The sequence below is a fragment of the Panthera leo genome, chromosome A3, assembly GCF_018350215.1.
Source record: "Panthera leo isolate Ple1 chromosome A3, P.leo_Ple1_pat1.1, whole genome shotgun sequence".
Taxonomy (NCBI): Eukaryota; Metazoa; Chordata; class Mammalia; order Carnivora; family Felidae; genus Panthera; species Panthera leo.
Genome location: NC_056681.1, coordinates 25,635,857 through 25,660,488, shown reverse-complemented (window position 1 = coordinate 25,660,488; position 24,632 = coordinate 25,635,857). Strand labels below are relative to the sequence as shown.

The following is a 24,632-nucleotide window of genomic DNA, read 5'->3' as shown; positions in this document are numbered from 1 at the left end:
AGGCCCAGAGAGGTGAAGTACTTTCCCCAGGGTCACACAGCAAAGAAAGGCCCATCCTATTACAAGCAGTGATAACATAGCAACAACCACTCACATTTATTGAGCACGTACTCTGTGCCAGGACCTATGCTCTGAGCCGTGTCCGCTGTGCTCCTCTCAGCATACTAGTACGTGGGTGCTACTATTGTTCCCATTTCACAGATGAAAAGCTGAGACTTGGAGAAGTTAGGGAATGTCCCCCAAGTCACATATCATGGAAATGGTGGAGCTAGGACGCGGACCCAGACTGTCCTCAGGACCTTTTATATCTGCCAAGCTGTAGAGACATCCCCAGATAGGTTTTGAAGTCAGAGTTCTGGCTGAAGCCTGGTTCTGCCATTTACTGACTGTGTGAGGCAGGTTCCTCCGTGGTGACGTTGTGATAATGGTACTGATCCTGGTGGGGACGAGGTTCCATCGACATGACCAATGTAAAGCCTAGGGTGGCACCTGCCATGTTGTAGGCGCTTAATACATCGTCACTGCTACCGTTCTCATCATTGTCCCTGTGGGAGTGACTGTCCAGAAGGCAGGGAGCCCCTTTCACAGGCCACACTGTGCCTGATTCAGTTCCTCTGCCAGGTGCCCCAGCGCCCCGCCCACTCCTCATGGCGGCCCAGACCCTCCTCTCTCCAAATCCTGGGAAGCTGGAGTCCCAAGGCTGCCTCCAGGCAGGGATGTGGTTCACCAGCAGCCACAAATATTTACCTTGGAGACCTCAGCCCAGCCCAAGGTCTCAGCCCAAATGCAAAGGGTGACTTCCCAGACTGGGGTGTGTAAGATATAAGGTTAGACTTCCAGACCCAGTGTCCGAGGAGAGAAGACTGAGGACTCCGGCGTGTCCAGGTAAAGGTGTAGGAAACGGCCTGAAAGCCTAGGGCACCAGAAAGGTTCTAAGCTGGAGACACCTGTTGCAGGCAGGTCAAGACCAGGAGGGAGGCCTGGCCTGGAGGTAAGCTCCCTTAGTCCACTAGGACCCTCCTAGTAGAGGGTAGAGGCTCTCAGCTCTCAGCTCCCTTGCCCAGAAGACCAAAGAGCAGTGACGAAGGAATTGGACTGGCTGAGTCTTTCCTTGGCCTGATCCCAATGACATAAACCCACCCTGCACACACCAATTATTCTGTGCCCAGCTCTATGCTGGAGTGATTCTGGGGACAAAGAGAAGTATCAGATTAACCGGGCCCTCAAGTAATTCCCAACATGGGCCAGTGTGATACATGCTGTGCTCAAGGAAAGACCAGGGACATTGTGGTAAAGAGCAGTCAAGAAAGGCTTCCTGGAAGAGGTGGCATGTCACTTGAGAAGCCAAGCAGAAGTTGGCTGGACAAAGGAAGAGAGAAAGGCATCCCATTGTAAAGGGAACCGCATAAGCAAAGGCCAGGAGGTGAGGTATGATGTGGCGGGTGTGGGTATGGTGCTTGGATCTGGGGAGGAGACACTTTTCCACAGGAGGGGATGCTACCATACTATTGGCTCCCTGAGCACTCTGATCAGAGGACAGGGTGGTGTGCAAAGATCATGAAGGGAAATAGGGTCAGGGTGTTTGAAAGAAAAAGATTATGGAGTGGGGTGGGGGCTTCCTGGGCAGAAGAGCAGGGTGCCGGGCACTACCTCTCTTACCTTCTGGCTTTGATTCCAAGGTGGTTCCTTCTGACCCCAGTATTAGTTATACTACCATCATCATAAAAACAGCCAATACGCATGAACACTTGTGGCTCATTCAATCTTCCCAACAACGCTGTGATACAAGTACTATAATTACCCCCTATTTTTATAGATGGAAAACTGAGGCTCAGAGAGGGTAAGTCATTTGCCCAAGATCACACAGCAAGTGGTAGCAGCAGGCCTCCAGCTCGGGTCTATCATGGGCCCTGAGGCCCATGATATTTCTCCTCCACTCTCAGTCTTGATGGCCCAGACCTGCTCGGTTGGGCTGGCTCAGATTCCCCGTTTTCCCAAGGCTCCCGAGGCCATTCATTCATTCAGCAACCATTTATTTATTAGACACCCACAGGTGTTTGGGACACAATGCCAGGTGCTTGGGACACAATGGGGAGCAGGTAGACCCAACACTCCTCCCAGAGCTCACAGCCCAGTCTGGGAGACAGATGTTGAACCATTATAGCAAGTGTCTCGGAGAGCTCGTGTTGCCCTAGCCGAGAGACACATGCCATCCAGATGCCATGCTTGTCTTTGGCAGCAAGAAACCCACATGCTGAGCCAAGCAAGGGCTTGGATCTCCAGGTCAGCATCTTCCCTCCCTCCAAGCAGGAGGCAGAAGTTTGCCTGGGGGCTTAGAGACTGAGCCAGGGTGCAGGCTGGAGGGCTCAGGACCAGCTTCCAGGGGCTGACGCTCTGCCCCATGGAGGGCACAGAGCAGCCAAGGAGCAGCCAAGTCCCTCTGCCAGGAGGCACCCACGGGCCTCTTCCTCCCTCTCTCTGCCCTTCTCTCCCTGGGTTCAAGCAGCCACCTATCCCTTCTCAGGCCCCTTCACATCAATCAAGCAAATTTCCTGCCCACTTTGCGTCCTACCTGAATAACCATTGCCCTCCCTTTTCCAAACGTCCTGTCCTGGGCACACAGCAGTCCCCAAGGCAGCATTTCTCCAAGCATAGTCCAGGGCCTCTGACTGCAGGAAGGGAAAAACTTTACAGAGAAAGGGAAATGTGAGCAGAGTTTAAAGGATGAATAAGAGTTCAGCAGGCAGATAAGGAAGGGGAAACACACTACCGGAAGCAGGAAGAGTTAGAACAAAGGCACAGAAACAGGAGAGAATGGGGTTATATTCTGGGAACTTCGAGCAGTTTGGAATGACTGGAACTTTATAGAGCAAGAGGGGAATAAGCAGGAGGTGAAGCTGGCCAAGGTTGGATTGTAGAGGGTTTTAAGTGCCAGACTCTATGAAGGCAGGTACTATTTCATTAGGCCCATTTGCTAGATGAGAAAACTGAGGCAGAGAGGCTAAACTGATTATCTAAGGCCACACAACTAGCACCTAGTGGCAGAGGCAGGACACAGACCCAAAAGTCGGGCTCCAGAGCCCACACTCTTAACCACATCACTAAACAGCCTCTTCTGGACTTTATGCCCCAAGTCACCAGGCATGGTGGGCCTGTCCTTGACCTCTCTGCCCAGCTAACAGGGCCTTCTGTGCTCACCCCAGGTTCCTTCACCTATCACGCGCTGCTCACCGATCCCCAGAAAGATGGCTGGCCCATTAACCTTCACCCTCCTCTGTGGTTTGCTGGCAGTGACTTTGGCTGAAACCACCCTCCGCCCCCCTGCAGTTCTTAGCCTCGGCCGTGAAGTCATCAAAGAGAGTAAGTCTCCGCTGCCCAAGCCTCACTGCCATAAGGCAAGAGGGCAGGTGGAGTGGCCCTCCGAAGGAGGGAGGGAGTCCCCCATCACTGGGGGTGTGCAAGGCACAGCTGTGATTCCAGATCCAGGGTGAGACTCGAGAGGATGAGTTATAAAGATTAGGAGTGTCTATGATCTCAAGAGTCCACGATTCCAAGATCCTCCCTTAAATTCCATGATTCCACTGGGCCCCTTCCTTCTTTACGTCCCTCCAGAGCCTCCATGGACAAGGCTCCACATTTTGCCAGCTGGCAGAGGAGGAATATTTACGGGGCCCACCTCCATCGTCACGGAGCAGACAAAAAGATGCGGGCTGAGGGAGCTGGGGTATTTATACCGCGATTCCCATCAGTCATGGGCTGAGGGCTGCTTCTGGAGCTGCCTCTGGAGCAGCTGGAACTTCTGACCTGCTCTTCATACAAGCCAAATGGGCTCTGGCCGCGGGGGGAAAGTCCAGCAGGGACCAGAACCCAGGACTCCCGGCTTCTCCTATCTCAGCTCGGCACCTGAGGCTCTTTGGACAACAGGCCCATATGATGTGGGTGCCAGAGAATCGTTAGCAAGTGTGTTTTGGCAGCAAAACCAGCCCCAACACAGTCTTGTGGGTTCCCTGCCTCTTGGCTCCAGAGCTTGCTGCCGGCTGGCGGGTGGGATGCAGGTCCATACGCCGGTATCCTGGCCAGTGTTCCCGCAGAGGCTGGCAATGCTCGGAGCGTGAATGGTCCCACCTACGCCCCTACCTTCATCTTTATGTGAAAATGGCTCATCTAGACCACCATCCTCAAAGCCATGTCTCCACAGCAGACGGTCATCCATCCCCTTGCCCTTACATCCGGGTCCAGGTAGCCCTGAGCGATGCCCCCTCCCAGCCTGAAGCCACTGCCATGCCGTCCGTCTTGCCCCTCCTGCTGGACCCTGATTTCTAGGATCTGCCTCCAGGGCTGACACAGGAGCTGAAGGATCACGACGCCGTCAACATCCTCCAGCAGCTGCCACTGCTCAGCACCATACGGGAGAAGCCAGCCGGGGGCATCCCCATACTCGGCAACCTGGTGAACTCCATCCTGAACCATATCATCTGGTGAGTGGAGCGGGACAGACCTAGGCGCTAGCTCGTTCCCCACACCTCCTTCAGAAGCTCCCAGAGGAGTTAACGATGACCCGTAAGAGAGTGACACAGGTACCCTAACAGGGTGACCCCAGAGGAAGTTCCCCTGGGGTAGGAGAGCGAAGGGATAGAGTGACACTTCTCAGTGGAGGTAACAGGAGAGCCAATGACTCCGTGCTCACCAGAAGACAAGAAGAAAATGGCATTCCAGGCAGTGGGACCAGCCTGGGCAAAGGCACAGACGGGTGAGAGTCCATCAGAAGAGCTGGCACTCAAGCCCCCAAGGTGAGGACGGAGGTCAGCGGGGCCACGTCACAAAGAGTCTTCCCAGTCAGCCCAAGGAACTGGGATTAGTCTCCAACATGGGGGAATCATGGGAGCATTTTGAGCAGTGGTGACAGGGAGGGAGGGGGCCAGGCCATGCTGGCGAGGAGTCAGGGGACAGGACTTAGGTCCAGCTGCTGGCCAGAAACCCCTGGCTGGCCACCAGGGGAGACAGGAAAGATGAAGTGGGCAGGTTTGGGGATGATACTCAGCTGAGCATAAGGCATGAATCTCATGTCTCCCATGTCCCACCTAGGCTGAAAGTCACCTCAGCCAACATCCTCCAACTGCTGGTGCAACCCTCAGATGAAGGCCAAGGGCTGGCGGTCAAGATCCCCCTGGACATGGTGGCTGGACTCAACACGTGAGTGTCTCCTCAGTCAGACACAGCAGGCCTGACAGGTTCATTTACACATCGCCCCTTTTCTCCAGGCAGGTATCTGGTAAAGAGAGTCCCAAGCAGAGGGAAGAGCAAGTGCAAAGATCCTGAGGCACCTGCTTTGTCCAAAGAATGGCAAAGAGAGTGGAGAGAGGGGGAGAGAATGGTGGGAGGTGAGGGCTTTGTGGCGCTTTGTGGGCCAAGGAGAAGACTTGGCTTTTACTGAGTGAAATGGGAACCATGGAGGGTTCTGAGCAGAGGAGGGACAAGACATGATTTAACTTTTAAAGAATCCCTCTGGCTGTGTGTTTGGAGGCAGGGAGGGTGTCCAGAAGGGAGGGCGTACTGTTACATTCAGGAGGAGCCAGCGATGGCTTGGACCAGGGTTTGGAGGCAGGAAGGTGGTGAGCAGTGATCAGACTCTGAATATGTTTCAGAGGTAGGTAGAAGAAACAGGATTTTCTGATGGACAGAATGTCAGAGAGAGAGAGACAGAGAGAGAGAGAGAGAGAGAGAGAGAGAGAGAGAGAGAGAGATTGAGAGAGGTCAAGACTGTCCCCAGGGATTTTGCCTGTGCAACTGGCAGGATGGAGTGGTCAGCAACCAAGACGGGAACGATCATGAGAGGAGCAGGTTTGGGGAAGGAGCTGGAGTTCAATTTTGTACATGTTAAATTTGCAGCACCTGTCAAGACATCTGGGTACAGAGTTGGGTATCAGTTTGGGAGCTGTTGACATATGCAGAGGATTTAAACCAGGAGAGGGATCCAAACCCTGAGCCTGGTACATGGTGGGGTAGAAACTGGGGGAGATGCAGAGAATCAGCAGAGGCGCTTGAGCTGGGAGGTGAGAGAGACAGACGGCATGTCTGGGACTGAGACAGCACGGACATCTCCACTCCCAGGCCCCTGGTCAAGACCATCGTGGAGATGCACATGCAGACAGAGGTCCAAGCCATCATCACAGTGAACGCCAGTGAGAGGGGCCACACCCACCTCGTCCTCGAGGACTGCTCCAATAGCCATGGGAGCCTGCGCATCAGCCTGCTGCAAAAGTGAGTGTGGCCACCTGCCTCCGGGTTCCCACCGTGCCCGGGAGGGGACCAGGTGGTGGCCTTCCCCCATTTTACAGTTGGAGAACACTGAAGCCCAGAGAAAGAAAGGGACTTATATCCCTCCTGACTCTTGGCTGAAGCTCCTTCCAGGGAATCTGTGATGCCAAAGAAAGTTCAAGACATCAAGAGCAGAATCAAGGATGGTGGGATTTCAGGCATCATGCCAGGAAGTGGGGCAAACATTTGAAGGCGGAGAGGAGCCACATTCCTAGGGCGCCTCAAACCACCTCAGGCAGCCTTGAGTGGAGCATTGGGTAAAAACACACTTGGGAGTCAGGCAAATGCATCGTCTTCATTCACTGTCTGTGCAATGCTGGCAAGGTGCATTCCTATGCCTCCGCTTCCAGGCCACAGTGACAGGATGAGATCGGGCTGCAGCCATAAGCATTCCCCACAGTGCATGGCAAACAGCCGGTGCTCAAAAACGTGCTTTCCTCCACTTCTTATCAGGAGAATGGGGACAAATGCCAATGCCATCATCCCAGTCTCCAGCACACATTTCTAAAGACAACCCCCAGCCCCTAGTTCGTGAGAAGTCTCTGCCACCATCTACATCTGGCTGGGGGTCTACTCCACACTCCGGGCTGTGTGACCATGAGCAAGTGTCTTCTTCCCCTGGGCTCTGTGTTCCCTTCTATAAAACAGCGTCATCTCTGGCCCTCCCTAATCTCTCTCCCCTTCTCCTCTCCGCAAGGCTCTCCTTTCTGGTCAACTCCTTAGCCAACAAGGTCATGAGCCTCCTGGTGCCAGCCCTGCCCAAACTGGTGAAAACCCAGGTAAGTGGAATCACGGCCTCTCTGGCCTGCAAAGATTGCTCCCCCTGTGGGTCTGGGGTGGAACTGCAAGCTGGTGCTAAGGGCCCCGTGTCTCCTTGAGTTAGGAAAACTCTGGGCCTGACCATTCTTTCAGTGGCTCATTGAGGCAAAGGTAACAGAACTGCCAGAAGTCACCCAGGAGGCCTTGAACAGCGATGTGCTGATAAATTATTAACAACCGACTCTCGAGAGGTTGAGGGGAAAGGAAGCCTGATTTGAAGCACTTGCTGATTTCTCTGGTATAAACACTTCCTCTGAGGCCAATTTCAAGCTACTAATGTGATGTCACTGAGCAGAGTTGGGAAGAATGGCACAGGAGCACACTATTGTATGGTATTTCTGCCACACGGATACAAGAGACGTAAATAACCTCAAGAGCAATAGATAAGAGTAAAATATAACAAAGTAATCAGGAAGTGATGAGTTTTGAATTCTCATGAGCTTTCCTTTTACTTATTTTATTTAGTTTTATTTAGTTATTTATTTAGAATTTAATTTTTAATAACGTCTGGGTTTAGCACATGGCTCAGAAATTCCTGAAAACTTAACACTTGGCCCTTGCAAAGCGGTCCAGGCTGGTTCTAGCATACATGAGTCTCCTATCAACCTGATCAACCTGTGGTCTTCAGGGGTCTGTCCCCCACCAGGCCCTGCTGGATCTATCTTTCTGAGGCAATAAACATACGTTAATCTCAGTGTATATGTCCCTTATAGGGCACATATACAGTAAATTATAACTGTAAGTTGGATTCATTCACTCTGACCATTGATTTCCACTGTAAATTTCAAGATGGGTTCACCACAGTGGGCCTCCTGGAGATCAAAACACCTTGTCAGATAACTGATGTTCTTTATAAGAAAACTTTTTTGAATTGAAAAGGTGATATAATAACTGAAATGACTTGGGGGGAAAGTGCCCATAATCCTTCTACCTTAACTAGGCACCTATTCTCTCTTTTGTGTATATATTGCCTTCCAATCTCCATCCATATGCATTCATAGTTTTATGTGGCTCTTCTCAGCATCAATATAATTTAATAGTCCTTAAGCTATACGCATGTTCTATGCCACTATATAACATTCATAATTATTGTAATAGCTGCATCATACTTAATACTTCACTAAACCATGCAAAGAGACTTCTAAAAAGAATCTGAAAATGAAGAATTTTGTAAAATTTGTCTCTTCTTACATGAGATATTTTTTTAAGATTTTATTTCTGCTTAGAGGTAGGAGTTTCTGAAAGTAGGACCCAGCTAGAAATTTTTTCCCAGTCTCCAACAAAATCATATTTTAACTGGCATCATACTTCACCAGCTAAAAATGTATTTTCCACTAGAAAATATGGCATAAAAATGTTCTTTGCATAATATCTCTTTTTAAGGGTGAAAGTTAAGTATAATGAATGATTCGAGAAAATTGGCATTTTGTTAATCACTATCGTTTCCCCACTGTCACTCAGTGGATTTGATTCAACGGTCATGTGAAAATTTTGCCTGAAATGAAGAGAAAAGGCACAGCATGCTTAACTCTGACAGGAGCCCATCTAGAAAATGCTGAAGCCCTTTCCAGTGATTTACACTGGAATGTAAATGTGGGCCCCAGCCCCAGCTGCACATCAGAACAACCTGGGATAGCTTTTTAAAATACTGATAGATACTCCAATGTCATGGGTGTGGGTGGCGCCCTAGTATCCTAGAGGGTTCTAGCTGGTATCCCGGACGATTCTAATGGGTAGTTAGGGTTGAGAGCCACCGGTGGAAATGAAAGAAAGAGAGTTGTGAGAGATGATTGCCAGCGACACCCTTCCCATGAGGAACAGGCTGGTCCCTGGCAGGTGAGTGGGTCTCCGAGCCCAAGCCCCTCATCCTCCCTGGGTTCTGGGTTGGCAAAGCAGCTGGGGGCAGGGAACGCGTTTTTCACAGAAAAAGTTAACTGTTCATAAAAAACTTTCATAGGAAAAGTTTCTCAAAGTGCACTGTCCTCTCTCAAGAGTGGCAATGGGTGGTCAAGCAGAAGATTCTTCCACCAGGGATATTGCATCTAAGACAAAGTGACAAAATCTCAGTGCACTGCCCTAGAAAATGTGCTGCCTAGAGCAGAGAACAAGGCTCTGGAGTCCCGTGAGCAAGTGAATGAAAGGTTTAACCTTCTCCTTAAGCAAAATAGGTGAGACCAGGATTAGGTTAGACCAGAGCTTCTTACCTTCAGCGTTACTGACAGTTGAGTCATATAATTCTTTGTTGTGGGAGCTGTCCCACACTCTGTGGGGGTGTTTAGTGGCATCCCTGGCCTCTATCCACTAGATGTTGATAAACCCTCCCCCCAGTTGTGACAACTAAAAATGTCTCCAGAAAGTTCCAAATATCTCCTAGGCAACAAAATCAGCCCCCTGCTGAGAACTGCTAGCAGTCTTAGGGGAAGAAGAGCTCACTGGGCAAAGGGACGTGTTGGAGCTAGAAACCCACAAAAGGCACAGAGATTGTTCATGAGTCTGGCTGGGTCTGCCTTGCCCGCCCCCGTTCTAGAGTCTGACATGCAGAAGGAACTCAGTAAACAGTGGTTGAATAAGTAAGTGAATGAAGAAATGAATTCTCCATTTCCCTCTTATGGAAAACATGGGCTCCTGTGAACAGGACAAAGAGTCTGATGGGGAGGGCAGCTGGCTGGCCAGGCACATCGTGGACATAGGGGAAGGGACAAACCACTGCAAAAGATCCCAGGCAACACCAGGGGCTGGGGAGGGCTCCGGACGGCACGGATGGCTGGCGGAGTGGACACAACACCAAGTCCTCAATCCCATAGGCAAAAACCTCTATGGCCATGGACACATGGGCTCAGGCTGGGTGGGCCAGACACGGATCACTTGGGGTTAGGGTCCGGCCCCTCAGTAATGGAGTCTCTGCATTTGTGCTGTTGCAGCTGTGTCCTGTGATCAAGGAGGCCTTTAAGGACATGCATGTGGACCTCCTGAGCCTGGTGAGGGGTAGGTGAGCTCTCTCCCACCTTTTTCCTTTGCTGCCGAGCTGGCCTCCACACTCTGGCTCTGCCCAGAAGAGGCCTCCCAAGTCACATCTGCACAGCAACTTGGCCCAGCAGCAAGTGAATGAGCATCCATGGATCCCTCCCAAAGATAAGCAGACAGGAATTCACCACAGCTGTGACTTCACAAGGACCTACCATGTGCAAGTTTATGTGAGCCAGATTTCCAAGTTCAAATCCCAGGTCTGCCACTGACTTGTTCTATCACTTTGGGAAAGCCACTCCACTTCCTTATCCTCACTTTCCTCATCTGTAAAATGGGGCTCATACATCCCTACCTCACAAGATTGTTAGTGAGGATTACAAGTCTACAGGAAAGTCCCAGGCACACGGCAGGTGCTCTCTGCCTGGCACAGAGAAGAGTTTGCAAATGTGAGCTGAATGGATGAATGAGTGAATGAATGAATGAACAGATGCTATAGCAATTACTGTGGGCTTATTGAGGAGAGAAAACAAGGGAAAAGACAAAATGTGTGCTCAGGAAGGAGGTCGTTTCTCCCTTCCCAAGAGTAGCAGAGATGGGAGGACCCAGGCTTCTGTCCCTACGTCACAACTGTACTGTCCTCAGAGGTCTCAGAGTGGGGATTAGCGGGAAGAAGAAAATTCTTCCATCCACTGTTTCAGGATCTGAAGAAGCTCACTCAAAGGGTGACCATGGAGGAGAGGGGAGAGAAGAATGGAATTAGTACACATTGAACACCCACAAAGCACCTACTGGGCTGGGTGTTTTATATACACTGCCTCAGTGACTCCTCAGATAATTCCATGAAGTGGCCATGATTACCCCACTTCACAGATAAGAAAACTGAGGCTCAGAGAAATTAAGTCATTTGTCCAAGTTCACAGAGGAAATTAGGGATGAGGAAGGTTTGAACTCAATTCTGCAAGTTCCAAGTCTGGAGTCCTTCATATATGGGCCAACTTAAATAGGTACCAGTCCTGTAAACCTACGAAGCACGTATTACTGTTATACCTACCCCCATTTTAAGAGGAGAAAATTGAGGTTCAGAGGTAGGAACAGACTAGCCAAGGCTACTGAGGCTCAAAGGGAAGTCTGTCTGGCTCCTCTTTTCCTCAGGAGCAGGGCAGGAGGTCTCTCCAGGGGAGCAGGGGATCCAAGGATTCACTGCCCCCGCCTGTCCCTGAACCCCTCTGCAGCCCCGCCCATTCCCGGGCCCAACAGCCAGGGCAGATGAGACACCACTGCCACCTGGCGGCCAAGTGGGGAATCCTGAGGCAAACACAAGCAATCCTTTGCATAGATGGGCGTGCACCAGGTACTCTGTCCCAGGGGGGGATGCATGCAGATCACCATCCCCTGGAGGAGGTGGAGAGTTATAAGCAATAGTTCAGTCTTGTTCCAAACCAGGACTCTGGCACAGGACCGACTGGGTTCAAATCCTTTCACAGTATGACCTTGAGCAAGTCATTTTGCTCTTCTGAGCCTCAGTTTTCCCATCTGTAAAATGGGGGTAATAATAGGCCCTACCTGCTAAGGTTACTGCAAAGACCAAATGAGTGTAAGTGTAAAGGTTTAGCACAGCCTGCGGTGCTTGACATACGCTCAGTAAATGTCATTCCCATCATCATTATCAACACTGCTATTCCTGCTCCTCCCTACAAACAGAAAGCCCAACCGGCCGAAGGCAGCCCCCAAAGCGCCCTGTCCAATACTGCCCTCCTCCCTCACAGAACTTTCTTCTTGTCCCAAGCAGCGCCCATTTCCCTCGGCTCTAACCACCTGGAGTTTGACCCTCTGTCTCCTGCCATCAAGGGTAATGTTATCCAGCTGAAGCTGGGGGTGAGTGTCATGGGGCCTCAAAAGTACAGCAGGGACATCACTGCCCTTCTCTCACCGCCAAAGATCAGACACCACGGGTCTGTTTCAGGGGAGAAGATACCGCTCAGGGTTAGGACACGCAGGCTGATTTAGAAAAATCTCCATGGGCCGAACGTGTCCCACGCACACCATCTTGATGGAGGAACGCCAGCAGGTGGAATCCAAGGGCTACACGCAGAACGTCAGCCCCAGTGATCTGTCCTCCGACCCCGTTTTCCCCACTCAGAGGCCAGAGTACGCACCGGTGCTCTTGGCCTTCCTCTCAGGCAAGCCCTGCCAAACCCCAAATATCTGACGACTTTGAAACAAGAGCCCAGGACCAAGACCCATCACTGGGGATCACACAGACCTAAGTTTCTCTCCCAGCTCCACAACTCCCTGGCTGTGTGACTTTGGGCAAGTTTTGTCACCTCGCTGAGGCTCAGTTTCCCCATCAGTAAAATGTAGACAATAAAGTCACCAAGAAGATGAAGTGGCAGGCAGAGGGGGCCAGTAACCGTCAGCTGTCTGTAAAATGTGAGGCCGTGCACTCACACTGGGGCTGGAGTCCCTGAGGGACCTGGCCAACCTGGAAAGCCTGAATCCCAGGCCAGTTTTCACGGATCTTTTGGGAAGCTGTCACAATCAAACATTTTTATCGATTTTGTTGCAGTTTTGAATTTTCCCTTCACCCAAAGGGTTTCTGAGATATCTGAGAACTTAAAACCTAAATGCTAAATAAGGTATCTAGGTTTTAAAAACAGAGATTAACTGAGGGGTGCTAGAGGAGTAGAGGTTGCTGGCCACCTGAGATAACTCATCACCTCGGGCAAGATACTGAATTCCAGGCTAAGCTTCCGGTCAGCAAATGCAAAAAGGGAAACAGGATGAATGGTGTCATTTTCTTCTAGGTTGCTATTGGCTAAGACTTTGGAGTTAAGGTTCCCAGCCAACTCTCTGCTTTGTGTCTCTTTAGGCCAAGTTGGTGAACTCTCAAGGAAATGTGACCAAGTGGTTCAAAGAGTCTGCAGTTTCCCTAACGGTGCCCGCCCTGGACAACACCCCTTTCAGCCTCACTGTGAGGCAGGATGTGGTGAATGCTGCGGTAGCTGCCTTGCTCCCTCAAGAAGAACTCGTAGTCCTGTTGGACTATGTGGTAAGTCTTGGCATGAGAGGACGGGGCCCCCTCTGCTACATCATGGGAATTTCCTGAATCAAGGGGCCTCAAGGACTGCCCTAAGCTTCTGAGCAGTAATCCCCTGTCAGGCTCAGTTTAAATCCCTCCAGTAATGAAGAGCTCACCCCCTCCTCAAACAGACCCTGACTCTAACATATGGCTCTAAAGCTGCAACTTTCCTTGTAACATCCAGCGCCAGACCCAGTTCTGTCCTCTGGAACCTGATACAGCCGCTTCCTCTACCAAATAAGAGTCCTGTCAAGCCAAAGGGCATCTTAGATATTGAGTGGTCCTGGGACAGCAATCGTGCCCCTGCTGTCCACTATGGAGCCCACGGCAGACATCACTAATCAATCAGGGTCCCCCTTACAATTGAGCCTAGATGCCGACACGGCCCCAGAATCCTTATATTAACCCAGCGTAGCAGACAATCACCACCCATCAGCTGGAGTGTGTCACCTCCTCTCGAATGACCAATGGGGAAACTGAGGCCCAAAGCTATGGGAGGGTGGCAGGAGTTCGGGTCAGCTGACAGGCAACAGATAACCAAGGTCTTGGAGATTAGAACTCAAGAGTAAGGGACCAAAACGATGAGAAAAGAGGAATGGTCACTGGCAACCACATTCATGACAATAGTAAGAATTGGGTCACTTCTCTATGTCCTCAGGGAGCAGGGAGCTGCCCAAGACCCAGAACCACCAACTCACAGTAAAACGCCAGGCCAGTGAGAACCCCATGCCCCGCAGCAGCTGACATAGGGGCTGTTTTCCACCAGTGACAGTGATGGGGCCTGGACCATCAGACCCACCAGGTTTTCTGGGGGTCTGGGGATCTGGGCAATGGGGCTGCTGGAGGTGTGCCTCCCTTTCCCCTCCAGCTGACCCACTCTGCCTTCCCCTCGTCCTCAGCTTCCTGAGCTGGCTCGCCAGTTGAAGTCAAGCATCAAGGTGATCAGTACCAAGGTTGGTCCATTCGCTGTCTGCAGTTTGATGGGTGCTCGCTGTGATCTGTGCACTGTCCTCTGAGGAGTAAAATACATGTAGGACTGTTCTGTTTCCTTCCAGCCCTAGTGTCTGCAGCAGACCGGGTCCCTGTCCTCACAGAGTTTCATATTCTAACAAGACAGTGTGACCTGCATCAACATTACACAGATAATATTTCAGTTACAAGTGTGGTGACAAGGGATAGATTCTAGGGGTTATGAGGGCATTACTGGGACACCTGATATAATCCAGGAAATTAGAGAGGGCTTCTCTGAAGAGAAGGGTATTCCAAACAGGGAGAAGCAAGACCAAGGGCTGTGAGATGGGGAGAACAAGAATTCGTTCCGGGCTCTGAGAGAAGGACAGTGGCTGAAGTACAGAAAGGAAGTAGGGAGGCCAGGAAGGTGGACAGGAGCCAGGTCACAGGGGCTACATGGGGCCTGTGAGCCATGGGGAGGCACTTGGGAGGCCTCATGCGGATCTCATATCTTTCCAGGCTGCGGATCAGCTGGGGCCCACACAGATGGTGAAGATCCTAACTCAAGAGACCCCAGATCTCCTTCTGGATCAGGGTACTGCCAAGGTGGCCCAATTGATCGTGCTGGAAGTATTCGCCACCAATGAAGCCCACCGCCCCTTCTTCACCCTGGGCATTGTGAGTCCAATTGTCTATGGCACGAGCAGCAACCTGGGGGACCTTCCTACTCACTGGTCTTATTCACCCCCTCTTGCTTTGCTGTTTCCAGCACTCTTGGCAGGGATGGGGGAGGGGGAGTTCTGAATCAAGAACCAGGAGCTTTGGTCCAACTCTGGTCCTATGACTTTATTAGTTAGGATCTTTAGGAAGAAACTTAATTCACATGCACAGAAGGAATTGTATTAGTTCATATAACTGAAAAGTCCAGACGGTCTAGCTTCAGAAATAGCTGGATCCAGGTGCTCGAACAATGGCATCTTCATTCTTCTCTTCCCACCTGGAAGCTGTGTTTTCCTATGTGCTGCCTTCATCCTCAGACAGATTATCTTCTCATGGAAGTGCCCGAAGCTGTATCAAGATATCAGGTTGGCAACATCAGCTGAACCAGCCTCTTTTCCTCCGGGTAGTTGCAGCAAAAGTCCCAAAGCTAACTCTCATTGGATGAGCTTGGGTCATGTGCCCATTCTTGAACCAATCAGTGTGGCTAGAAAAATACACCTGAGTCGGGAGTTTGGCTGTATCCAAACCACACAGACTGAGGGGGAGAAGGGTAATTCCTCTTCTGAAGTATGAGCAGAACTAAATCAGCTCCAAGTAAGTTCTTGATAGATTTTCTCAGTAGCCCCAGCAGGTCACATCTCAGAGTTTCCATGTAGCAGGGGGACTCTGTGGGTACAGGTATAGAGGTGGGGGGTCCCCAAAGGATAATCCCAATAGTATGGTATCTTAGGGTCGGGCCCTAGAAACAGAGCCTAAGAGAAGGATTCTTACAAAAGTAATTTATCGGGGAGAGCTGCCAGAGAGTCCCATAGAGGAGATCTGAGTGGGGCCCCAACCACATCCACGACAGAGGGCAAAGGGCAAAGGGAAAAGACAAGGCAGGATTCGTGTTTGGGCACTGGAACCATGCTTAACCAAGGAGTCTGGAAGTATCCGGCTGTTGGTAGACTAAAGTTGACACTCTCCTTACAGCACGGTTGCTGCGTATAGTTGTGCAGGTTGTTCACCCACACTGTCAGGGGGTACTGTTCACAAAGAATACAGGATGCACAGTGCCCTGGCTTCCTATGTTAAAGGATATTCTGACCCCGCAACCAGCAGGAAGAAGGGACTGCCCATGCCAGCCTCGCTCTTTATTGACTTGGCCCCTCCTTGGCCAATGGCAGACACTTTTCAAAAGGCCATCAAGTCCAGGCCTGCAGGACAAGTCTGGTCTCTGGGTGCATCCGACCTGGAGCTGGAGCCTGGCTCTGCCCTCAGGCTCACCCAGCCCACAGGTCAAGTTGATGTATATCTTTGACGCCCATATTGGAGACCTTGCTAGCTACTGACCTTCCAATAATAACAAGGGTTAATATTTACTGGAGGCTTACTGGTCTTCTTTGTCCCTCAGTTTCCTCACCTTTACAATGGGGTAATAATAGGAGCCTCTTCACGGGGTTGTGAGGATCAAAGGAGATAATCAGATAAAGTTACTAAAACACTGCCTGACACACAATGAGGGCTCTGTGCATATCGGCAGCTGTCATCATCATCATCATTGCCCACAACAACCCCATGTTGTAATCTGGTCAGCAGACGGTGGGTACAAATACTGTCTCATTTAATAGAAGAGGAAAGCGAGGCCCAGAGAGGCCAAACCCTTTCCCAAAGTCAGAGCCAGTAGCTGAGATCTAGACAGTGTCGACCTGACCCCAGATCCTCCTTCTATAACCTCACAGCCCATGCTTGACGCAACTCCTGAAAGAAATGGGGCCTGGGCTTCTCTCGTTGCAGGAAGCCAGCTCAGAAGCTCAGTTTTACACCAGAGATGACCGACTTATGCTCAGCTTTAACGAAATCAGGTAAACATGTAAATCACTGTCTCACCCTGTGACCAGTGGGATGTTTCGAATCTCTGGGGTGTGAGCATGGATGGAATAAAGGCTACTCCTAGATGGGCAGAAAGGCGACCTTGCCTGGACTATCCCGCTCTGGGGACCAAATGTCAGAGAAAGGGAAAGAAAGGAAAGTGGCCTTGCAGCAGCCATGGGAACAGCCTGCCCAGCACCATCCCCTCAGCTCATTCTAAACACCTCCAGGACAGTGGCTTTGACAGTCAAGCCCAGATGCTGACCCCAAGCCCAGAAGCACAGGGCTCCAGCTGCCCCTTGTACTTCTCCCCACACCCCATAGCCCTCCTGTTGCCCCAAAGGGAGTTCAGGGGTTGCAAACTAGAGCCTGCTGGAACAAGTCAAGCTCTACATAGTAGGTGCTCCATAAATAGTTGTTGAGTGAGTGAATGAATGAGTGAATGAGTGAGCCTCTGAGGGGCCATTCTCACTGGCATCTTCTGTTGCAGTTCTGATCGAATCCACTTGATGAACTCAGGCATTGGCCTGTTCAACGTGAGTATTAATAGATTGTCCCTGGGGCACAGGGGAGAGCCCGGGATGGTCCATTTCAAAGACAGACATTGACCAGGATTTGCTTCGAACAAGGTCCCCATAGGCAGCCCCGTGGTGGGCTGGCCAGCCTCCACGTTATCAGCCACAAAGTCCAACCTCCTGGCTATGGTGTTTACTGAGCATCTGCTATATGCCGGACACAGCTGAGAACGTGCTAAATGCTCACAGATACACAATTACTTTTCTTCTGTAACATTTTGGTCCTAAATGAGAAAACAAATCCCTTCTTTTTGCAATCTCATTTTGCTCATGTAGACTCATCTCAGTGACCCTGGACAGCCCCTTCCCTGAGGTCCTCTGTTTCCCCAGCTGAGACAGAGTGGATCAGGGATCTCAAACTGGCTGCTTCCTGTCTCCTGCCACGGTTTCGTTTTGTTTTGTTTTTTGGTCCTCATGTTTTGTTTTGTTTTTTAATTTTTTTTTTTTTTTTTTTTTTTTTTTTTTTTTTTTGGCTAATTTTTAAGTGGGGAGGTTCTCACATGAAAATCAGAACTTCTGGCTTCACCAGAGAAGTCAAAAGTTGGGAACCAGGGTGAAATTCCCCCAGGGCAAATTCAGCTAGAACAGAGCAGTGGAGCCCCTGAGGGCAGGGAGTGCATCCCTCTAATATTCCCCAATCCCCCAGATGGGTTTGTATGTCTGGTCCCAGTATGTCTGGTCCCCTGGATCCCTCACAGCTCTCACTGGCAGAGGCCTGGGATTCCACTATGTCTCCTGGCTGCCCTGATCCTGGGGCTGGGCCATACCCATTCTAGGAATAGCTGGGGGGTGAGGGGGGCGGGGACTCAGGATCCTCAGCCATGGTAACAATGCCCCTCTCTCTCACAGCCTGAACTTCTGAAAAACGTCACCACTGAGATCCTCAACTCCGTCCTACTGCCAAACCAGAATGGTGCGTCCCTTTGCCGTCCATCCCCCCCACTCCCTAGGGCTTTGAGGGTGGATGCTTCACTCCACCCGCCTGCATCTCACTTTTCTGTCAAATTCCACCTCCTCCAGGAAGTCTTCCTGGTCCCCAACTAGAAATGACCTCTCCCATCTCCAACTTTCCAGCCCAGTTCCTTTACTAGTGCCAGTACATAGGCATGCAAAGACAAACCAGGCAATGCTCCCGCCTCACAGGGCTGATGGCAGAGAGACAGAGGTGTAAACAGACAACTAGGACACGCTCAAGGTGCCTCAGGTAGACCTGGGTTCAAGTCCCGATTCCCCTTCTTGTTGGCTACCTGGCCTTGAGCAAGCTGCCTTATCATCCTAACTCAGTTTCTCCATCTGTAAAATGGGAAAATAAAAGTACCTTGCTCAGGCACATAAAGGAGACGATGATTTTAAGGGGCTGAAAGAGGTGCCTGGCACAGTTGGGTCTCAACGTCTCTTAACTATTCCTGATGTTTGCATTGTTATTTGTGTTACTAGAGGTGGAAGTCAAGAGAAAAGGTGGAATTACTCTACTTAAGCCCCAAGTTGGGGAGGGAGACGTGAATTACTAACCTATGCCAACGACATCTTTTTTATTATTTTATTAGAATAGGAAATCTCAACGTACAGGCACCTCCCTTGTGAATGACAGGGAGGTCATTCCTTATGACAGAACAGTCATTCTGGCTGTTCTTTAGCAGAAATGTGGGAGGAGGTGAAGAGTGCCCTTTGGAGCTACCAGCTACTGTGCTGGAAGCACGGGGAGGGGAGATGAGCCTGGGTGGATGCTGGGGCCAGAGAACCGGCAAGAAGCATGAGGCACAGTCCGAACTGGGTGTGCCAGGTCCCGAGTTCCCTGCCCACGGCTGCTTTATCCCACCCCAGTCTCTGACCACATTCGTTATTTCAGGCAAACTAAGATCCGGGATCTCGATACCGATGGTGAAGGCCTTGGGATTCGAGGAAGCTTCGAGCTTTCTTACCAAGGTGAGTGGGATTAAACATCCTGCCCCAGGGAGGGCACAGTTGCTGGGGGAGCCCTGAGCTGGGAGGTAGGGCCTGCACTCCAATGCTGACCCCACTGGTCACTCATGGGGGGCCTTGGACAAGTCCCTTCTTTTCTCGTGGCCTCACTTCTTCATCTATAAGTGTAAGAGTGCGACTGTCCTAGCCTGGGGTGCATTCGTCTCCGGCTCTTTCTGTTCTACCTGTTACTCATTCATTCATTCATTCATTCACTCATTCATTTGTTCATTCATTCAGTAAGGCTTGGCACACAGTAAATGCTCAATAGATGCTCGCTGAGCAATGTCCCCTTGACACCTACTAGGGAGTGAGGCTATCACAGCATCACTCCCACCCCCAAATATTATCATTAACAATATTTAATAGCCCATAATCACTCTGTGCCATTCAACAGCATCTTGTTCAGTCTTCACACTCACCCTATGTGGTATATCCCCATTTTGCAGACAGAGAAACTGAGACTCGTGAATGACAAATCCATTTCCAAGGACACACACAATAGGTGGCAAAGTTGGGATTTGCACTCTGCACCTGCCCTCATAACACCTGCTTTGGTCCCCAACTTCTGCAGGAGCCAATGACAGTGAGGTGGGCTCCTCTCAGTCAGCCAGCCAGTCAGCAGGCATTTATTAAGCACTTACTGTGTACCAGGCACTGATCACAACAGTGAACAAAACAGACAGAAACCCCTGCCTTCTTGGAGTTTCTAGTCCACTCTAGGTGGGGGAGACATTGAAAGCAGATTTTTTTTTTTAGTTTATTTACTTATTTTGAGAGAGACAGAGACAGCATGAGTTGGGGAGGGGCAGAGAGAGAGAGACAGAGAGACCGAGAATCTCAAGCAGGCTCCGCACTGATGCGGAGCCTGATGCAGGCCCCGAACCCACAAAACCGTGAGATCATGACCTGAACTGAAACCAAGAATAGGATGCTTAACCAACTGAGCTACCCAGGTGCCTTGAAAGCAGAATTATTAAGAATTAAGAAAATCCAGGGAGGTTGGGTGGCTCAGTCGGTTGAATGTCCAACTCTTGATTTCAGCTGAGGTCATGATCACACAGTTCATGAGAGATCAAGCCCCGCATCAGTATCTGTTAAGCAGCACAGAGCCTGCTTGGGATTCTCTCTCTCTTGGTCTCTCTCTCCCTCTTTCAAAATAAATAAGATTAAAAAAAAGAAAAAGAAAAAGAAAAAGAGGGGCACCTGGGTGGCTCAGTCAGTTAAGTGTCTTTGACTTTGACTCAGGTCATGATCTCCCAGTCTGTGAGTTCGAGCCCCGCGTCAGGCTCTGTGCTGACAATTCAGAGCCTGGAGCCTGTTTCAGATTCTGTGTCTCCCTCTCTCTGCCCCTCCCCTGCTTGTGCTCTGTCTCTCTGTCTCTCTCTCTCAAAAATAAATAAAACATTAAAATTTTTTAAATAAATAAATAAAAAGAAAATTAAAAAAAGAAAAGAAAATCCACAGGTGATTGCCCACCCTTCCATGGCCAAGGTGTCCAACCTAAGGCCAGAAGGCCAAACTCCTATTAGTCCTGATTTTCCTAAAGTTGTGGATTGGTATCAGTGAATTCCTGAATTATTAAGTTCTGGAGAAATTCACAAAGGAAAGAAGTCTCAGAAATGCCTCTCCACATGCCACGAGATCACATTGGTGGCAGGGTAGGAGGCTTTGTTAACTAGCTTCCAAGGCAAGTTGTGGATGACTTACTACCAGCTGCCCACCCCCAAAATCTGTGTCTACTCTTCAGCTGGCTGCGATGGACAAAAACAAGGACAGCGCTGTGGATAGTACAGAGAGAGGCTGAAAGTCTAGACTCAGAAACCAGAGGACCATTTCAATCCCGGCCCTGCCTCTCTCTAGCCATGGACCTCAGGCAGGTCCTTCAGCCTGAGCCCAGCTTTCTCATCCATAAAACCCAGCAGACGTATGAATACACAGGTCTTACTCTAACGGACTACATTGCAATGATCCAGTTAAAATATAAGCAGTTTATCTAAAATACATACTACACTCAACTCATGTTGGATGAACAGCAGTGTCCATACAACTAAATGGCTAGAGCTTGGTTTATTTCACATATCTCTTCTTAGGAGGCATTTAGCTACTTTCCTCTATTTTTTTTTTTTTTTAAATCAACTTGCATTGCATGCTCCATCATTTGTACTTTGGGTTGGAAAGGTATCGTTTCATTCTTTGGGTCTGTTTCCAAGTTTCCTGTTTTGCTCTATTCATTTGTTTTGAGATAGCAGTCCATCGATTTCCTTTTTATAGATGTGTATATGTTTTAAAAGCTAGCCAGAGGAATGAATAAGTGGATAGATATGAGATAAAGCAAGTATGGTTTAGAAAAAGCTAATGACAGAAACTAGGTGCTAAGTATACAAGTGTTCACTGGAAAATTCTTTCCACTTTGCTCTGTTTAATAATTATCATAATAAAATATTGGGGGAAATCTAATAGGTTAAGTTCCTTCCATCACATTTAGTTTAAAAAAAAAAAGAAGAGCATTGTTAAAAAGTTAGCTTGCCTGGACCCAGTGAATACACCTAAGTATCTGCATTTTATGAAACTTCTTGGGGAGTTTTGGTGATCACCTGGGCTCGGGGATGACAGTCCTACACAATCCCATACTTTGCATGCAGACACTTTACCTGTGCTCCAGACCCCTGCACAGCATCACTGTTCACAGACAGACCCTACTCCTCTGACTCTTCCAAGAATTCTGTGTGAGTTCAGGGTCATGATTCCCAAAGCCAGCGGTCACCTTGTGGAACACACACCAGCATAAACCACAACAAGGTAGGGGGTAAAACACTGAATTGGTTTTTCTCCTCCAACCCAAGGATTCTCTTGTGATCACCCCGGCCTCCCAGTAGAGCCCTGGACCCCCCTCTTGTCTCCCATGAAGACTTGGATGATGGCCATCCAGGGCAGGCTGGGTCCCAGTAGGAGTATGGAAGCCAGCTCTGTAGACTGTCTCTCTCTGCAATAAATAAATACTTGTCTGTGACTCCTACAGCGTGGAGTGTATCTTTGTCCCAATTCAGGAGTCATTTGCAGGTTTGGGAACTGAACATCCAAGCCACATCTGAGTCATGTTTAGGCACATCTCAGCCAATCTGGCCTATGCCCGAGCTATGCCTGGGCCGTGCGTGGACTATATAAAGATAACATCCAAGATCATGGCTGCTTCCCTGGGTTTCAGGAATAAGGCAGTCATTTGTGCCCTCCTTCCTTCTGTGTCAGCCTCAATAACACCTATGGTGGGACCATCTCTTTGGTGGGGGACACATGTTTTGTTGATCTAGACAGTGTGATGGATTGAGGGCTCTCTGAACAGTGTGACTCTGGAGAGAAATGAACTAGGGTTTGAATTCTGGCATGACCCCTCAACAGTAGTTTGACCCTTGGGATGTGGCTTCCCCTCTATGGGCCTCAGTTTCCCTCTCTACAAAATGAGGAGAATCGTAGTCCCCACCTTGAATGGCTATCATGAGGATGAAATGAGAGAGAAGTGTTCCTGGCACATGGAAGGTACTCAGACAACGTCATCTGTGGGTGATGTCATCGTCACTATTGTTACCTGGACTTCAGGATGTTGGGCCTTATCACTAAAGGCCCCTCCCACTTGGACAATGTGTGACTGCCATTGTCTCCCTGATGTTAGCAGGTTCAAGACAGACAATAGGGCCCCTGTTCTCTAGACTCAGGCTTACCCCAGGACACAGAGGTCTTCAGGTACACAAAGGACCTCAGAGGATGGGACATTGGGTATTTCAGGAAAAGGCATTACCACCTTCAGGGTGTAAACAGTCAGGCGAATGGTGACAGCCTGGGAAGGCAGCCAGGAAGGAACTTCTCCTATCTACAAGACATGGGCGAGGCCAAGAGGGACACCAGGGGACAGGACAAGACCCTGCTCGAGACACTTACACAGGGTGAGCAAACACTTGCTGGGCAGTTGCTGAGTGCCAGGCTCCGCAGCTTCCACATACACCCCCAACTCCCAGACACAACTTTGCCATCTGTTCTCCACACATCACATTCCACTGTTTCTCTAAATCGTACTGAGTCTGAGGTTTGAACCATCTCTGACCAGGAAGATGAGAAAGTCAACCTCCATCTTGTCTGGGGCAGGTCCCTCCTGGCTCCCTAGGGTCGTGCAAGGATCTGAGGGGAAGGGGGGCTTCGAGGAGCCTGGAAGATGGGGCAGGGCCTCTCTCTGGTCTTTGGTCCCATCTGGTTCCAATGATGGGATCCCTGTTCCACCCACGACCCTTCAGAGGACAGTGGCTCCAACGCCCAGTCTGAGGCACTTCTCCGAAATAGCCATGGCTCCCGGGTTCCAGCCACCTATGACCTCTTTCTGGAGGAGGGGCTTCCTGGAGGTTGATGGATAAATAACCCGCTTCCTCACCGCCTGGGGCAGGGGGCAACTCCAACCCCACACAGCACCCCACAGGTCCGAGCTCAGGTGCCCACGGGGGTCACTTGCTCGAACACACCTTTCTGGGCCAGCTCCTTCTCCACCTCTTTCCCCCTCTACCAGCAACTCCTGGGATCACCTCTCAAATCAGCCACCTGCACTCAAACCCTGCTCTCAGGGTCTGCTTCTGGGGAACCCAAACCAAGATAAGCATTTGCTCTACAGGTATCACGCTAAGGGTCTCGCCCGGCCTTCCCCACGGCCTCTGGCAGCCCCACTTGACAAATGAAGAGACTGAGACTCTGAACACTCACCATGACTACCAAGCAGCCCCTAACCATTACCCCACACTGCCTCCCTCCACTCTGTGCCTTCATCTCTGCCTCCCCACCTTCGGTCTCTACTTCCCGTAAAGAAGGAGAAGGGTTGTCTTCTGTGCCAACCTCCTTCTGTTTGGGGCCCCAAAGCAAAACCACCCTCCATGCACCTCTGAGGCAGGAACCCCCAGACCTGGAGCTCCAAGACTCCACCGCCTTCCTTGGCTGGGGAAGCGAAAACTCTGCTTCCTTCCAAGGCTTAGCAGCAGCAGCAAATAAAAAACACCAGTGATTCCTCAGTAAATTACCCTGCCTCACAGGAAGTACTACTCTCTTTGTCTTACAGATGAGAGAACAGGTAATACACAGTCAGTGAGTTGATGGGAACCCAAGCCTCCCACCTGAATCACGTCAGGACAATGACCCAGTATTCTTATTCCTCAAAATAACAGTGACAGCTAAACAGCCTCTAGTCCATGGGGGCCGCTCAGTCCCCAGACAGGACTAAGCACTTCCTGTGAGATTAACATTCCCATTTTATAGATCCATAAACTGAGGCTCAGGGACAGACAATAAGTCCTTCCGAGGACTTCCCTTTCATGAAGGAGACCCCCAGAAAATTCCCCATCTCTCAGCAGAGATTA

General features: G+C 50.2%; 1 protein-coding gene across 3 annotated transcripts; it reads left to right on the top strand.

Annotated features, from left to right (window-relative positions):
• Positions 1–811: 811 nt before the first annotated feature.
• Positions 812–22,258, top strand: BPIFB1 (BPI fold containing family B member 1). Of its 3 annotated transcripts, none has more exons than XM_042931240.1 (16): positions 812–885; positions 3,204–3,360; positions 4,337–4,478; positions 5,086–5,193; positions 6,112–6,261; positions 7,016–7,097; positions 10,059–10,122; positions 11,891–11,979; positions 12,974–13,153; positions 14,083–14,136; positions 14,654–14,812; positions 16,631–16,698; positions 17,196–17,241; positions 18,130–18,193; positions 19,130–19,206; positions 22,089–22,258. In XM_042931240.1, exons 2-16 carry the CDS (start codon positions 3,246–3,248, stop codon positions 22,119–22,121), a joined length of 1,431 nt encoding a protein of 476 aa, XP_042787174.1. In that variant the 5' UTR covers positions 812–885; positions 3,204–3,245; the 3' UTR covers positions 22,122–22,258. The 3 variants fall into 3 exon arrangements, with proteins under 3 accessions (XP_042787174.1, XP_042787175.1, XP_042787173.1); XM_042931241.1 differs by having other exon boundaries at positions 833–991; positions 11,894–11,979; XM_042931239.1 differs by having other exon boundaries at positions 833–991.
• Positions 22,259–24,632: the final 2,374 nt, after the last annotated feature.